The sequence below is a fragment of the Micropterus salmoides genome, unplaced genomic scaffold (assembly GCF_014851395.1).
Source record: "Micropterus salmoides isolate LMB-PRFRI ecotype aquatic unplaced genomic scaffold, ASM1485139v1 Ms_hic_scaffold_17, whole genome shotgun sequence".
Classification (NCBI taxonomy): domain Eukaryota; kingdom Metazoa; phylum Chordata; class Actinopteri; order Centrarchiformes; family Centrarchidae; genus Micropterus; species Micropterus salmoides.
In genome coordinates, this window is record NW_024040817.1 from 2,741,427 (window position 1) to 2,756,396 (window position 14,970).

At 41.8% G+C, this 14,970-nt stretch overlaps 1 protein-coding gene across 3 annotated transcripts in view; it reads right to left on the reverse strand.

Annotated features, from left to right (window-relative positions):
* Positions 1-320: 320 nt before the first annotated feature.
* The window catches only part of LOC119907597 (tenascin-X), a 54,160-nt gene continuing 39,510 nt past the window's right edge, over positions 321-14,970 (reverse strand). For 2 of the 3 annotated variants that reach the window (XM_038725323.1, XM_038725322.1), the window contains exons 9-20: positions 11,700-14,966; positions 9,244-9,366; positions 7,779-7,922; positions 7,078-7,197; positions 6,269-6,418; positions 5,996-6,138; positions 5,417-5,549; positions 5,178-5,329; positions 4,989-5,085; positions 3,690-3,845; positions 3,392-3,555; positions 321-1,316 (exon numbers count right to left, since the gene is read on the reverse strand). In XM_038725323.1, the coding sequence (XP_038581251.1) occupies positions 1,218-1,316; positions 3,392-3,555; positions 3,690-3,845; positions 4,989-5,085; positions 5,178-5,329; positions 5,417-5,549; positions 5,996-6,138; positions 6,269-6,418; positions 7,078-7,197; positions 7,779-7,922; positions 9,244-9,366; positions 11,700-14,966 (4,748 nt within the window). In that variant the 3' untranslated portion in view covers positions 321-1,217. The remainder of the gene's footprint in view (positions 1,317-3,391; positions 3,556-3,689; positions 3,846-4,988; positions 5,086-5,177; positions 5,330-5,416; positions 5,550-5,995; positions 6,139-6,268; positions 6,419-7,077; positions 7,198-7,778; positions 7,923-9,243; positions 9,367-11,699; positions 14,967-14,970) is intronic. The other variant, XM_038725324.1, reaches the window with a different exon arrangement.

Genomic DNA, 14,970 nt, shown 5'->3' on the forward strand with positions numbered 1-14,970 from the left:
GTCTTCTGTTGATCCACCACGTTGGTTCAGGCTTACATATCTTATCGAGTTTTTGGATGGACCCTGGAGGATGAATCTTAGTGACTTTGGCCTTTCCTCTAGCTGCACCATCAGGATGAAATTGTGGTTTTTAGTGAAATATCTCAATAACTACTGGATGAACTGCCAGAACATTTTGGTACAAAAAGACAATAAATGCCAACAACTTTGATCAGACTTTTCCTCTAGAGCCACCATCAGATCAAAGTTTAATTTCCCGGTTTATGACCAAATACCTGCAAAACATTCTCAGCTGAGACCAACAAAAACAACTGTGCAGCTTTGATTTTCAATCATTTTATTATCTTATTCTTTTAGTGGGCAACATAAAAAGGGAAATAAAACACGGAAGGATTTACAAAAAAGACAAACACTGAGAGGATGAAACTCTCCATCACTCACCTGCTGAAGGGTTGTACCCACAGAGTGTATCTACTGAAGGGCTGCAGTGCATCGGCTATAGCTTACAGTGAACAGCAGGGGGCGCTGCCGAGCTTTAAAGCAAGTCATGAATGAAAGTCTTCCACTGTGGTTGCTGCACAGGTTTCTACAGATTCAAATCACAACCACATCCCCTGTTTGGTTTCACTTCAGGAGGACTTGATCAGACATTTTTGAGAACTTGCTTTTAATTAAAAATCTATGTATTGGTCTGAATGAAACAAAAGAAAGCCCACAGGATAAAGTGAAGAATACATCAAGCTCAAAATAAGGCTGTTCATTATTTCCTGAATAGCTTTTGCTCGACCTGCAACAGATTAATGTACTTTACTGCATGTGTAGCTCTCAGAAACAAAAACAAAAGTCAGACAGAAAGTCACTTCTGAGTTGCAGGTTTGGTCGACCAACCTTCAGACAAAAAGTGATCAAACGTCAGCTTCATTTACACCTGTAAAAGTGATCCTAAACTATCGGCATGGGTAGAAAATTTGTGTTTCTGTAAGTTGGGTGAAATTTAAACATCAAGGGGGATCGGGGCTGCTTTAAAGAAGAAAAGATAAAAACTGTACACTCTACTCTAACATACTGATAACTGACCTCTATACAAATGAAAAAATACGTCTTCATCTCTTCTGAGAACGCGGCTCCCTATAAAACTGAGTGTGTGTGTAAATGTTTTGACACACTGCTGCCCATGCATGTGTTTAGCAGTTCATTATCCTCTTTCTCTCTCTCGCTCATCCTGTGGTTGGAGGACTGAAGGCTGCTGGCCTCATCTTCATCTCAGTGAACGGGATGGAAAACTCTTTTCCTTTCCAGGTGGTCCAGATCACACCCTGACACACACACACACACACACACACACACACTAATGTCAGACAGGAAACTAATGCCTGGTGCACACTGGAGGATTTTCAAATCTTAAAAATGTGGGATACTACAGACATGTTTTTTTTTTTTTTTGGTTTTAATCAATTCAGTCAGGACGCAGGACCACACAGTTTTTAATAAATGGTTTCAGAGGGACTTGAGATCTCACAGAAACTCACATTCAATGTGAATTTAGAAATAAACAAGCATATGGTCAGACTGTCGCTGTCAGCTGGTTGCACTTCGTGTGTGTTATATTTTGCACAGAAAAACAAAAGAGAATAAAACTGTGGATGAACTCGAGGCTGAGAAAAGGAAGTACACACAAATACACAACAAGCTGGTGACGCTTCCCGCTGAGCTCGCTCTCACTGGCTGTTGCTGAGCTCATTTGATATTTATGATTTGAAATCGGGGAGCCTCCGATCCAGTCGGCGACCTTACGATTATGTCTGTAAACCCCTGACACTACAGGATCCTTTGGGTCGAGTATCGGTTCCAGCCAGCCTCGGCTCAGGAAGTGCGTAAATATACAACTAGAACTATAAAATATATCTTAAAAAAAAGAAAGAGAAATGGACATAATCCTTTATATAATGAGCTACATACAGTATTTATTTAAGGACAATTATTGTTATTTTAAATACATTTGTATGTAATTTAAGAAAGCTGACAAAAACTATAAAAAAATATAGCCGCAAGCAGCAATGATCGGGATCCAAGCAAGTTGTGAAAAGCAGCAAAAGCAACATTTGACATTTTCAGAGGAGAAGAACAGATGCAGACGACTTGAGAGATTAAAAAGATGAAAGAATTTGGACTCGGAGATAATTGGGGAAACGCAAACTTGATTTTTATATGTATGTATGTTGTGCATAATGTACAAGTTACAGCAAGATACTAAATATCACTGCAGACTCACCGTTTGACCGATTTAAAAACACTTTGCAACACAAGATTTTGGCCATCTAGAGAACGACTGTGACGATTTGGCAGCGTTTGAAGAAAGACTTTTTGATTTAGCATATTCTGAAAAATATAGAGTGACAGACTTCTGAATTGACCACAGGTTGCAGTGAGGCAAACGTTACTAATAACTCAGTGGATGTGCTGAAAATATTTCAGCTCTCGAGGATGTACGGATGATTTTCTTAGATTTTTTTGAAGTTAGGAATGAGAAATGTCTAGAAATTCACATTTCTTGTAATAAGCCACGCCCACTTTGAGCATTTGAGAATTTCATACGAATCCATCCAGCGAATTACGTGGTATAAACATTTTGCGTGTGTAGCGCCCCCTAGTGCTCAGCGAAGCTCGGGATGAGCATCTGAACAGATGCGGCAAGTTTGGTTACAATAGCTTTAGCCAATTTTAATTTACAGGCATTTATGTAAAATGTGAGTAAAAACACAAAAGTAAAAATTTATGAAAAAGAAAAAACTGATTGACATATCAACATTCTTTTGATAACTTTTGATCAGCGACGTCTGTAGATGACGCTGCCAAAGTTTCAGGTCGAGTGGCGAAAGCGTCTGGGACGAGTTCGCAAAAATAGGTTTCAGAGCAAAGTGATAAAAAGTCGTATAATTTGACATTTTTAGACCATCGGAGCAAAGATGCAGATGAATCTAGAGATTTAACTGATGAAAGAAGTTTGACTCTAAACAACGTTTTTGAGATAATTGCAAAAACGAAAAGTTGATAGTTATAGCGCCACCTTGAGGTCTGTGAGGGCCATTTATTTTGCAACCCACCTGCTATACTCTTTGTTTAACATCGCTTATACAGAACGGGAGATTGTTTTATCGACAGTTTCTGATCAGCAGAAGATTTAAGAGCAGATCTAATGTGTTTGGTCCATTTGTTTGGTCGACAGCTTTCACTCCAAGTCATGAACCGAACTAAAACTCATCGGAGCTGGATTTAACCAGACCAAACAGGTCAGGGGTGACGTCACCAGAGACCTCATTAGCATACATACTGTATCAGTGGCTGTAAGAAGGAACGTGTCCCGATGTGCATCCCTTCAACAGTCACTGACCTGGTGTCTGACGCCGATGCCGTAGAGGCCGTTGAGGTTCGCCTCGTGGCAGTTCTTGTACCACCAGCCGCCTCGGTACGACATGGCACAGCGGGTGATGAATGGCGCCGGGTCCCGGTCTTTGGTGGAGAAGATCCGGTGGTTGTGATAACTGAGGGAGTCACCTGAAACCACAAACACGCAGGAGATGAGAGGGATAAAGTAAAAAGTAAAGTACATGAACATGAAGGAGATTTTACAGGAAGCAGTTCCCAGCAGCATCACTTCCAGAGACCACATTTTCCACTTCAGCTCTCACCTGCAGTGCCGCTGTACCCGCCCACAGTCAGCTGGTAGTTCTTCGTAGCCACCTCGAACGTCGAGTATTTAGCGAACACCGACTCGTCTCCGTTTCGCAGGTCGACGCGTAGACTCATCCTGGTCATCGCTGTCAGGTTGTGGAGGCTCTCGAGGCCTGAAGCAGAATTCAGACAAACACGACTTCAGATTTATGTGTAAAAAATCTTAATTAGTCTTTATTCGAACAAAGTGGTATGTATATTTGGATGCTAATACTTTTACTTACATCAGATTTTGAATGCAGGACTTTTACTTGTTATAGAGTATTTGTACACTGTGGTCACTTTTACAGAAGTAAAGGATCTGAGTACTTCTTCCATCGCTGCCCAACAGCACCTGCTAGTTGCCCAGCAATTGTAAGTCGCTTTGGATAAAAGCGTCATCTAATAGAATAAATGTAAATGTAATGTAATGTATGAGGACGAGGCCCCTGACTACAGGGCCCCTGTTCAGGGGCTCAGGTTTGTTTTATGCCAACAGCTTCTCCTTTACCATTTCCACATTATCTGATGCTCCTCCCGTCAGGCTGGTTTTAAATAGTGTGTCTCTTCTGCTGACTTGGTTCTGTTTATAATTTGTGTCACAGATGTTAATAGTTATGTTGCATTGCAGCTTTTTACTGTGAGGTTTTAGTGCTTTTGCCATGAACACAAAATGACTTTGCAATGACTTTGTGTTGGATATTTTCGTCTAAAAATGTTTTCTCTGCTCGGCTGAGTTCAAGTAAAAGACTCGTCGATACATTTAATTACTTGTCAGTATTTTGTTTGTCTCTCTGTCAATCTAGTCTCACTTTTAATATTAACTTACAATTAATTACCACTTTTTAGACGAAGTTTTCAGATCCTTTACTTTAGTAAAAGTACTTATACCACACAGTAATAAATAAAAGTCCTGCATCTGAAACCTTAGTTAAAAATGTATTATCAGCTAAATGTATTTAATAATTTTAGTTCAGTAAAATGTTCCTGTCAGTGTTTCACTATTATATCTGATGTTTATGGGTTAATATTCCTGCTGCTTTAATATGTATGTTGCATTTTGCTGCTGTAGATGTTTAAGGTTGAGCTCATTTTACCTCATTTAAATCCTGTGGTCTAGTTTAATCTACAGCAACGATCATCACGTGTTTGAGATTAGAAAAACAGACCTGTTTTTAGCTTTTCAGCAAATCTGAATTTAAGTACAGTACTCTAGCAAGTGTACTTGACTGTGTATTCTCAAAATGTTTCAGCATCATGAAGAGTGTCGCTCTCACCCAGCCAAAACTCTCCACTCAGATCCCCGAACCCTTTAGTGTAGTCCTTCCAACCTCTGAAGAAGTTCACCGAGCCGTCCTTCCTCCTCTGGAAGACCTGCAGGCAGGAAACACACAGACCAGGTTCCACGCAGAAAAACCTTAACATAACCTGAAACTGCAACCAAGCCGTCATTGATGTCCCCGTACCGTCCAGCCTCCGCCGTCCGTCTCCATGTCGCAGTAAACCATCACCGGCTTCCCGAGATTCCCCTGAGGGAAAACCTCCACCTCGCCTGACGTCCTGACGCCGTTCAGCAGCACCTGAGAGCAGTCGGAGGGGAAGGGGAACCTCAGGGTGCCTGAGGAAGAGGAACACAGGAAGCGGGACTTCAGCTGTCTATCAGTTAATCGCCATGACAGTAATCGAACACGTAAGCAGCTGTTACCGGTGGTGAAGTCAGTGGAGATGGCAGCAGAGTACTGTCCTCCTCCCTCGGCCTGAAGATGCACCGTGTACTTCGACCCAGGCTGAAGTCTGTTCAGGTTGTACTCTGTTAGCGCGGCATCCACAATCACTTCCTGTGAACGTAGAAGCAGGAAGACGAGAGGTGATTGTCTACTGAGTGAGTTTTGAGTTTAAATAACCTCTACTTCTAATTTATTAAACCCATTTAAGACGTATTTTTGAGGTGGTGTGTCACGTGAATGTATGAATTTGTGGATGCAGCTGTGTGAGAGGAGAGATTAAAATAACTTGTGGCAAAGAAAGAAAGAGAAAAAAGTTTCTGACCTCAGAAACTAAATGACAAAATGTGAGGAAAGCAAAAAATGACAAACATCTAAAAGGTGAGAGGTGGTGAAAGTAACTACATACATTAGATATTATTTTGAGGTACTCCCCTACATTAACAATACGTAAAGATATAAGTACTTCTGCCAACGCTAGTGATTACAGCTTTTAACCACGAGAACAACACGATAGTCGCAGAGTGACAAACTTTAAGTAGCAAAATGACATTTCTCACCTTCATTTCCTGACCTTCGGTCTCATAGGTCAGTCTGTAGCTACCTACGGGTTTTGAGGGCGGCTTCCACGACAACACGGCGGTGCGAGGGGTCACATTAGTAGCCTGGAGATCGTGTGGCGCATCCCCATCTTTCCCCGAGCCTGCAGAGGTCCAGCAGAGTAATTCCAGTTATTTTCAACATGCAGTACGTCCTTCTGTCCTAGTTTCTGCCGTGGACGTGGTTTTAGGGTTCAGGTAACGAATAGTTTTAGGGTAAGGGTGTGTACTGACCACCCGCGGTGGTAAAGATGGTGGTGGTCGCTGAGCTCTCCAGGCTGCCCTGCTGGCTGGTTATGGTGACGATGTAGGTGGTGGAGCCTTCCAGACCGCTCAGCTGCTGCTCTGCTGCGTTTCCAGACACACTTACCCTCAACTCTGAACCTGAACAAACAAAAACATAAAGCAATCAGCGAGTCAGTGGTGGAAAGTATATTTACTCAAGTACTGTACTTACTTACTTCAGTATTTCCATTTTCTGCTATTTTATACTTCTACTCTACAATTCAGAGGGAAATATTGTACTTTTTACTCCGCTAGCCCCGTTTCTGACCCTCCCGTCCACCCCAACCACCTCCTGACCTTTCTCTTATTTATACTAGGCCTACTCTGGTATTGAACAATGACGCTAAAGGGTGCCATGTGTGTTTTACCAGACGCTGAAGGATGTGACAAAGTGCAGGTATTTGACGCCCTGGGAATGAGAACGTGCTGGTCTGGCTTTAGAGAATGTGGAACAGGACCACAACCAGAAAACCAAAAGCATGTCTCCTGGTAAAGTACTTCTGTATGTGTGTACTTGTTTTACTTTTCCTTTAAAATCATTCCAGTGCTTATCTGTGACAAGCTGAACTGTGTAACAGTGGTACTAAAAAGTAGGATTTTCGAGGCCAGTCCAGGAAAGTGCAGCCGCACAACTGAACAGATGAGAAGGACGAAGAAAGAAACATTAAGTTCAGATTCTGCTGCAGTGTTTTATGAGCTGAGGATGTACAGTGATGCAGTAACGGGTGCACAAGAAACTCCACAGCTTCACCACTTACCTGTTCCAGAGCCATACACGATGGCGTATTTATCAATGGCGGCCAGCGCTGGACGCCACAATAGCAAGGCCTTGTTGTCTGTGACATTTACGGCCCGGAGGTCTGTAGGCGGGTCAGGGACTGAGAGCCAAATAAAGATAGCAAAGAATATTTATACTTATTGTATAGAGAAAAAAGTCATTAATAAAACAATGAACAATGTTGAAAGGTGCAAAAGAGGCCAAAAAACATCCATAAAGATTCACACTGAGACAGATTGTGCTCAGTTTGTCAGCATCAGCGATGGGAATCGTCTGGAAAAAATGAAAAACCTGTTTTGAAATAACACAGAACACTGAACAGATCCAGGGCGAGGCTCCCCTGAGACACCAACAACCAGATTGTTTCCAGATCAGCACCTGCTGCGGACCTTACGAAAGACATGATTTCTTACACAAAGACATCAAACTCAAGATGCAAGTTTGCAGTTTTGATATGTTGAAAATTTAAACTCTTTATCTTTCTTGAAGTTTCATATTCAATATATATACAGGGACATTTTCATGGTGGAGATATTTCACTTCTAAAAGTCTGTTGTCTCTAGTTTAAAAAACACAGGATGCCTGATATTTGTACATTCATTTTAAGTCTCGCTGCTTTTAACATCAGCTCAGCTACAATACAATAAAAAAAAGTGTCAAAGCGAAACCTGGAGTACGTACGTGTCATTACAACGTCTTTGACTGGATCGCTCTCGTCCAGTCCGAGGATGGAGATGACGCTGACCTCGTAAGAAGAACCAGGTGAGAGCTGTGAAAGGTCGAGGGTGGATTCGTTTGAGTCCACGGACACGGACACCGGCTCACCTGCAGAGAGAAAAAGAGGATAAAAAGAAAACACGACTGTTACTTTTAAAGCTGACATGTGAGAGATATTCCCGATAATCTGAGAAATCTGAAGCACAAATTCAGGCTGCTGCAGCGTGTCGGCATGCCAGGCTGTGTTCTGGCCCTACAGGAACCAATGAGAGCTGGCTGCTCCAATTAGCAGCACTCAGGTCAACTATGGCCAGAACTGGCATTAAAGTCTGGTAACAAGGTGTGCTGTGTTGAAGCTTCTTATCAAAGAGCAGCGTTGGGGAGTAACAAGTAATTAAGTTAGTTTACTTACAGTATAAATTTAACTGTAATTCATACAGTTACTGGGATTAAATGTGTAAATAAATTACAGTCATGAAAATGTTCATGATTACACTGAGGGTTACATGTGAATGTATTTTCATGTGCACAATGTTTTCCTTTGCCATTTCCTGCCACAGCCGTTTAGTAAAATTTAACGCTATTCTGATGCTTTGATTGGTTCTCATGTTTTAATTTGCAGTGTCGCCCGGGTGCCAGTTAAATTTTGTAGCTGTCTTTTGAAAATGGTAAACAGCTAAAAACTTTCATTAGAAATTATAAAAGTAATTAAAAAGTAATTAAATGTAATAAGTTACATTACTTTGATGAAGTAATTGAAATAGTTACACAGTACTATTACAATTTACTTGTAATCAGTAACCTATTACATTTCCAAAGTAACACTGTCAAAGAGCAAGTAGCAAAGAGAAGGATTGGTGAGTCTGCTACTGTACAATTATTTGTACATCCAAGAAATGTGTTGTGATACATATCTGGTAAAAGTTCCGTAGAGCTCATAAAACAAAAGGCCTAAACAAACATTTTATCTGTATTGTAAAAACCTATAATTTACTTTATGCCACAAAAAATCTAGTTTCTAGGGATGTCCTGATTGCATTTTATGGGGGCCCTGAAGCCTTTTAATATTGTATATGTCACAATAACATAAAAGGTTTTTAAAGTGCTACTTAAAGCAAATACTGAAGGCCCTGGTTTAAAACTTTTAATTTATCTTAAATTATTAATCTGATATGACTGAAAGATTAATTGGGAGCCTGTAACTCTTTGAAATTGATGTGATGTGTTATAAAGAGAAGACGTTTCACTCTGATAGTACAGTAGAGTAACACAGTGGAGCTTCTTCCTTCTTCAACAACAGTAGAAGTTAATAATGGCCTGCCATCAAGTTTATTAACATTAATAGTGACAGCTGATGTGGCCAGCATTATTTCTTTATCAAGAAAGTTTGCTTGAGTGCCTTTTAACAAAACATGGAGTCAGTTCTCACCATCCTCTGCGTGGGTGTAGGTGACCTTGAAACCACTGATGGGAGTCTTGGGTTTGGTCCACGACACCGTCAGAGACCGATCCGTCACCTCGCTGAAGACTATGTCGGTGGGTGGCTCCGGGCCTGAACGGTGCGAAGTATACCATGAGAGAGGTGGATGAAAGCAAGGAAGGAAAGGAGGGAAGCGAATTGAAGAAAGAAGTGAAAGAGAAAGGGAATAGACGAAACTGACAAAGTAGAAATAAAAAGTAGACCAGATGAAATAAAAGAGCAGTCAGAGAAGAAGGTATAAAAATGGCCACTATGACCGAAAACCGTGTGCAAATTATTATTTATTCATCCACACATTTGTTATTAGTGCTCCGATGAGTTTATGTGTGTATATATGTACAGTGCAAACATATATACAGTATACAGATCATATACAGCCACATAGTAATTAATTATAACACGTAAATGCGGATGACGGATCCTGGACAGCAGTGAAGGAAAGAATGATGAAATTTAACGGTTAGCTGGTCGACCAAACCTGAAAACAAAAGCGTGGCAGGAATGAAGGACGTCAAACCAAAGGAAGAAAGTTGGACAATTTTACAGAAACAAATACATTCACATATTAATTCAACACAGTCAGAAGAACTAAAAGTGAAGATTTACATTAAAAGTGTTGGATTTTCAGATTTTCAACCTCTGTAGTGTGAATGATTTTCTACGTACGGAGGGCTGGGTATCACTGAACTATCACTGTATGTGCTGGAAATACATTTCTTGATCCATTCCTATCTTATTACACATTTGTATTACAAAAGAGTACTAGACTCTTCTTTGTAAGACATCTGATCCTACTATACTGTCAATCTGTACTGACATTGCTGACATATATTGTTTTATTAAGATACCCAGACCTGTTAAATTACAAAAATAAATTTTTTTGATATGATCTTTCATTATTTTTTTCTGGTAAACTCATGGGATTAAAACGTGAAGACAGACCAAATGTACAGAGACCAGCCGTGGTCTTACCCTGGTTTGGGTGAGAGGTGAAGGGGTGTCAGTGAAGCTGGCTGTTAGCTTACCCTGAATGAGAAAAGACCAGAGCAGCAGTGAATGAACTGAGTTGTTAGGTTGTTATTGGTGTTTGTTTTTTTAACTCTCATTTGATGTCACCTCAGTTAAAAATCTGTCTCACTAATGAGAGACTGTTTAATTCTCCGTTTTCTGCCCGACAAAGTGTCGGGCATTTGACGCACAACGTACCCTTCAGCATCCTGGGCTTTCAAGTAACTCAAATACAACCCATCTGCCACCTAAAACCAAAAGTCAGTTACATGCATGACTAGGGCCGAAAGGATTTATCGAGTTATTCGAATAATTCAATTACTAAAAAGCATGACACAAATTCTTTGCATTGATGCTTTGTTTAATCCATATAACTATATAGTGCACTGTTTCACACCGACATTTATTGCTGTTGCAACGCTCAGATCAAGTTAAGAGGATGTGATTTGATGGCACTATTTGCAAAATGCAGGAAGAGAAAGAAAATAGGGAGGGACAAAGAAGAGACAGGCACCGTAAAACAAAACTAACCCGGCTCCCGGTCTGGCGGAGCGGACTCCAAACAAGTAACATCAACTTTAGCATTTAACTTAACACTTAACTCACGATTGATCGTTGAGTTGAGCAAAAATAAGCCGCAATTCTCAGCTGTAAACGTTTAAACGTGCGTTTGTTGTTCTCCGCCTGGTTGTAACGTCACAGTTAGCCAACATGCTATGGTTAACAGATGCTTATGTTAACATTCAACTAGCTGATGTGTTAAGTTTGTAAGCCACTACAAACTTAACACATCAGCTAGTGCACAACTTCGCAAGCAAATCAGAGGTTTGACATCAAATAACGGAGTGTGTCTTCATGGTTGAGAGATGGTTGATTATTATAATATATGACTGCTAATTCATGAATATAAGTGTCATATAATCATGAAAGCTGACAAATGAGAGCACAAATATAGCATTAACACAAAACACAACAGCTTTATGGGCATTTTAAACACAGTGATCCATTGAAAACAAACAAACCTTGTTACGTCATTAGCGAACCAATGATTACATGAGAAATACATGGGGTCAAACTGTAAATCGCAAACTTACAGTTTTCAAGAGCACAACAGCAATTTAGCTCTTGAAATGAACATGGAGGAAGCTTTTAGTGTATGAGCAAACATTTTCAGACATACTCAAGACAAGTGACAATTAGTTAAATTATGTTTTGTTTAAATCAGCACAAGACACGTAGTGCAGTAAAGATATGGGTGCATGAACAGGTTTTTATTCTAAGTAATGGTGGTGGGAGAAGAAAAGAGCTAATTTTCTGTAGAGGACATTGAAACATTTAAAGTACTTTTATAGCATTGTGCAGTAACATTGTTGTTTTACAGTCACAATGGCTTGTACCTGTACTGATGACAAGCTTGTGCAGTCTGGACAGAAGGCCAGGACCCTTTCCAAGCAAGGTCACGGTGTACTCGGTCTGAGGAGGCAGATTCTCAAACTGGAAGGAGCGAGCTGAACCGGGAAGAAGCTTTTTGAAGGTTTTGTCACTTCCTGTTACAGGTTTGGGTTTGGTGCTGCTTTGGATCCTTGGAGCTTGTGTAACAACACTTTCAGGTACTCTATTTTCATCTTCACTGCTTCCATTTCCTGAATCCGTTTCTCTGGTTGGTTTGGTTGGCTTTGCTTCCTCCTCTTCATTGCGACCCTCTTTCTCAGAGTCTTCTAGTTGTTCTTCCTGATCTTTCTTGCTTCCCTTCGGCTTGGGCCCTTCATCTTTTCCAACTTCTTTCCTTGTCACAACAAAGTTTTTGTACTTCCCTTCTGGTGTGTCCCATATGAGCGTAAATCCATCTGAGGTCCGGTTTGTCACTCCCACATAGTCCAGAGGTTCCCTTGTGACTCCGGAAGAAGGAACATGTGATCCTGTCACAGGTTTGGAGTCAGCACTTCTTGTCTGTTCAGTTTTATGGTCAAATAACCTCTTTGCAGTATTATTTGTTTTGGTATACTCTCTCCTTTGGCTCCCACTGATGTGGTGTCTTATCAGGGTACTTCTTGTTGGTGGATCGCTCTTCGAAAGTGTGACTGGTCTTGGGCCTCCATGTCTTGTTTGTTTGGTAGTTGGTCCACCTCGACTTGTCGCCCCAGTTTTTTTTCCAGCATTGGCTCTCTCTATATACAGGTCAGAGTTAGAATCTGGGATTCTAGTTTCTTCTTCCCCAGATCTGGTAGTTTGGGTTGGAACACTGTCGCCTCCATTTAATTTGTTAGTCTGTGGTCTCACAGCACTGTCATGACCATCCAACTGGGCACTTGGAATTACCCCTGCAGTGTCTTGTTCTAATGACTGTCTAATTTGGGCTGCTTGTGTAGGAATGGGGGTATCTTGCTCTCCTAATCGATTATCTGGGATATCAAGGAAACTATCCTTTTTTAACTGGCTAATTTGTCTTCCAGTAGTAATGTTACTGCCTCCATTTAGCTTTCTGGTTGGTAAAGGCCTGCGTACAGGACCTCTATGTGGGTATTGAGACTGTCTCAGGTTTGTTCGGTTTTTGTTTTGGACACGTCCACCATAAGGTTGCACGCGAGGGATGTAATCGATTTTAGTGGTTGGGCGATGGGACGAAGGCACTTCACTGCTTCTCAGGGTGTGATTGAACTCAGTGGACATGTGTGTGGAGGACATTCTTGTCCCAACTCTGTTTTCATTCTTCTCTCTTGTTGGCCCTGTCCCTTCACCAGGATAGGATTCTTCAGAAAGAGGAGAGGATGAAGTGGCTGGCAGTTCAGTGGAAGATATGAGCTCATTCTTTGTTTCTGATGTCTGCGGATTTAAAGGTGTAGAGGGAGGAGGCAGATACCTCAAATTTGGACGAGTTCGGTTAAGAAGAGGTCCAAATCTTCGAGTGGGGTTACGCAAGTATCCCCCCTTTATAGGATGAAGACGATCTGGGATTCGTCCTCTTTCTGTTGGTGTCTTTTTCTGGTTTTGCTCAACTTCAGAGGGTGCAGATGTTGTTGCTCCATGTACTTCTTCACTCGTCTCTGATGCATTTACCTCAACTGAGGATGATTGCTGTGAAGCAGATGAAGATGATGATTCACTTATGGATGTATGTTTGGTCTCTGTCTCTCTTCTAGGGATGACGTTTGAACGAGCAGGGGAATATTGAGAATCTCTCAAATGTGGAAGGGTTTTATTCTGCAACGATGCAAAGTTTGGGCGTGGGCGACGTATAAATCCAGATTTTGGAGGTGTGCGGCGGAAAAGAGGTATGACACCTTTTCCTGAGGGTGGTGGCTTTCTCTCTTCTGGTGATGCAACATCAGCTGTACTTTTGCTGTTATCAACTGCTAGGTCATTGCTTCGGTCTGAACCTGATTTATCTGTGCTGGAAAGGGGGGATGACGCGGGTGATGGAGATGATGATGAAGGTGATAGCAAGGATGACGGTGATGACGAAACCATGTATGTTACTACTGATGATGATGGTGCTGCTGTTGATGAAGACGAAACTAGTGAAGGTGATGCTAAAGACGATGAGGATGAAGATGATGATGATGGTGATGGTGAAGGTGAAGAATGTGGTGATGATGATTGTGCGGTTGATAAGGATGATGACGTGGAAGAGAATGACGACAATGGCTTCAGTCCACCTATAATCTGCTTCCTCAGTCCTTCGGAATCAACAGAAGGGTTTGATGGTTTGGACAGGTGAACAGAAAATGTTGTGATATTCAAACTTTTAACAGTGTCTGTCAGGAGTTTATGTAAAGGATCTGGTGAATAGTCGAGGTCTGTCTCTGCAGATGAGGGTTTTAAATCAGGGGTATCATCTGTTTCAGAGGAACCTTGATGTGAGCTTGATGTCTTTCCTACCAGCCCTGTTCCACCCCCTCTACACCCGTTGCCTCTGTCCTTATGGGGTAATCTGATGTGTGTCACTTTAATTTTGTCCATACATTTCTTCTCTTGGCGTTGAACACTCCCAGTTGGCTCTGAAGACACTGGAGCAGTGTCGTTTCCAAGGCCTGCCATGCCAACATCTGGTTGCTCTTTGGAGCCAACAGCAACAATTGGTTCCTCCGAGCTACTTTGTCTGTTTTTATCTGAATCATTCACGGACATTGTAGCTGGATTTTTGTCCTCCCTCCTCCCAGTGCTCGATACCTCTACATTTGGGTCTCTTTCAGTCAAAGCTGTTGCCTTGTCTCCAGCAGTGGGGACACCCGGTTTACGTTTCTTGGGTACTATTGGTGCCTTCTTCTGCCCCACTGGGGGCTTTTTCAAAGGGCCTGGGCCAACCTTCCTCCCTCCAGGCACATCTCTGTTTGCATTGAAACGGAGATGGACTGGGACGTTTGGCTTCTTGGACAATGTGGGCCTTTCAGAGAGTTTGGCCCTGGTGCCATTTATTGCCAACTTTCTGCTGACCAGAGGTTTTGTTCTTGCAGTCACAGCTGTGGAGCCTTTGTTAGGTCCAGTGATGCCTCTGACTTTTACAGAGGCAGCCATGCTCTCATCCTCTCTCCTCCCTTGTTGGTCAAAGACTTGCACCTCAGGCGATGGGTTGAACTCTTGGTCTCTGTCGCCAACATCTCGTCCAGGTGCTGGTGTGACCTGCATCAGCAAAGCCACTGTGGTAACCCTTGGTAATGTCTTCCCTAA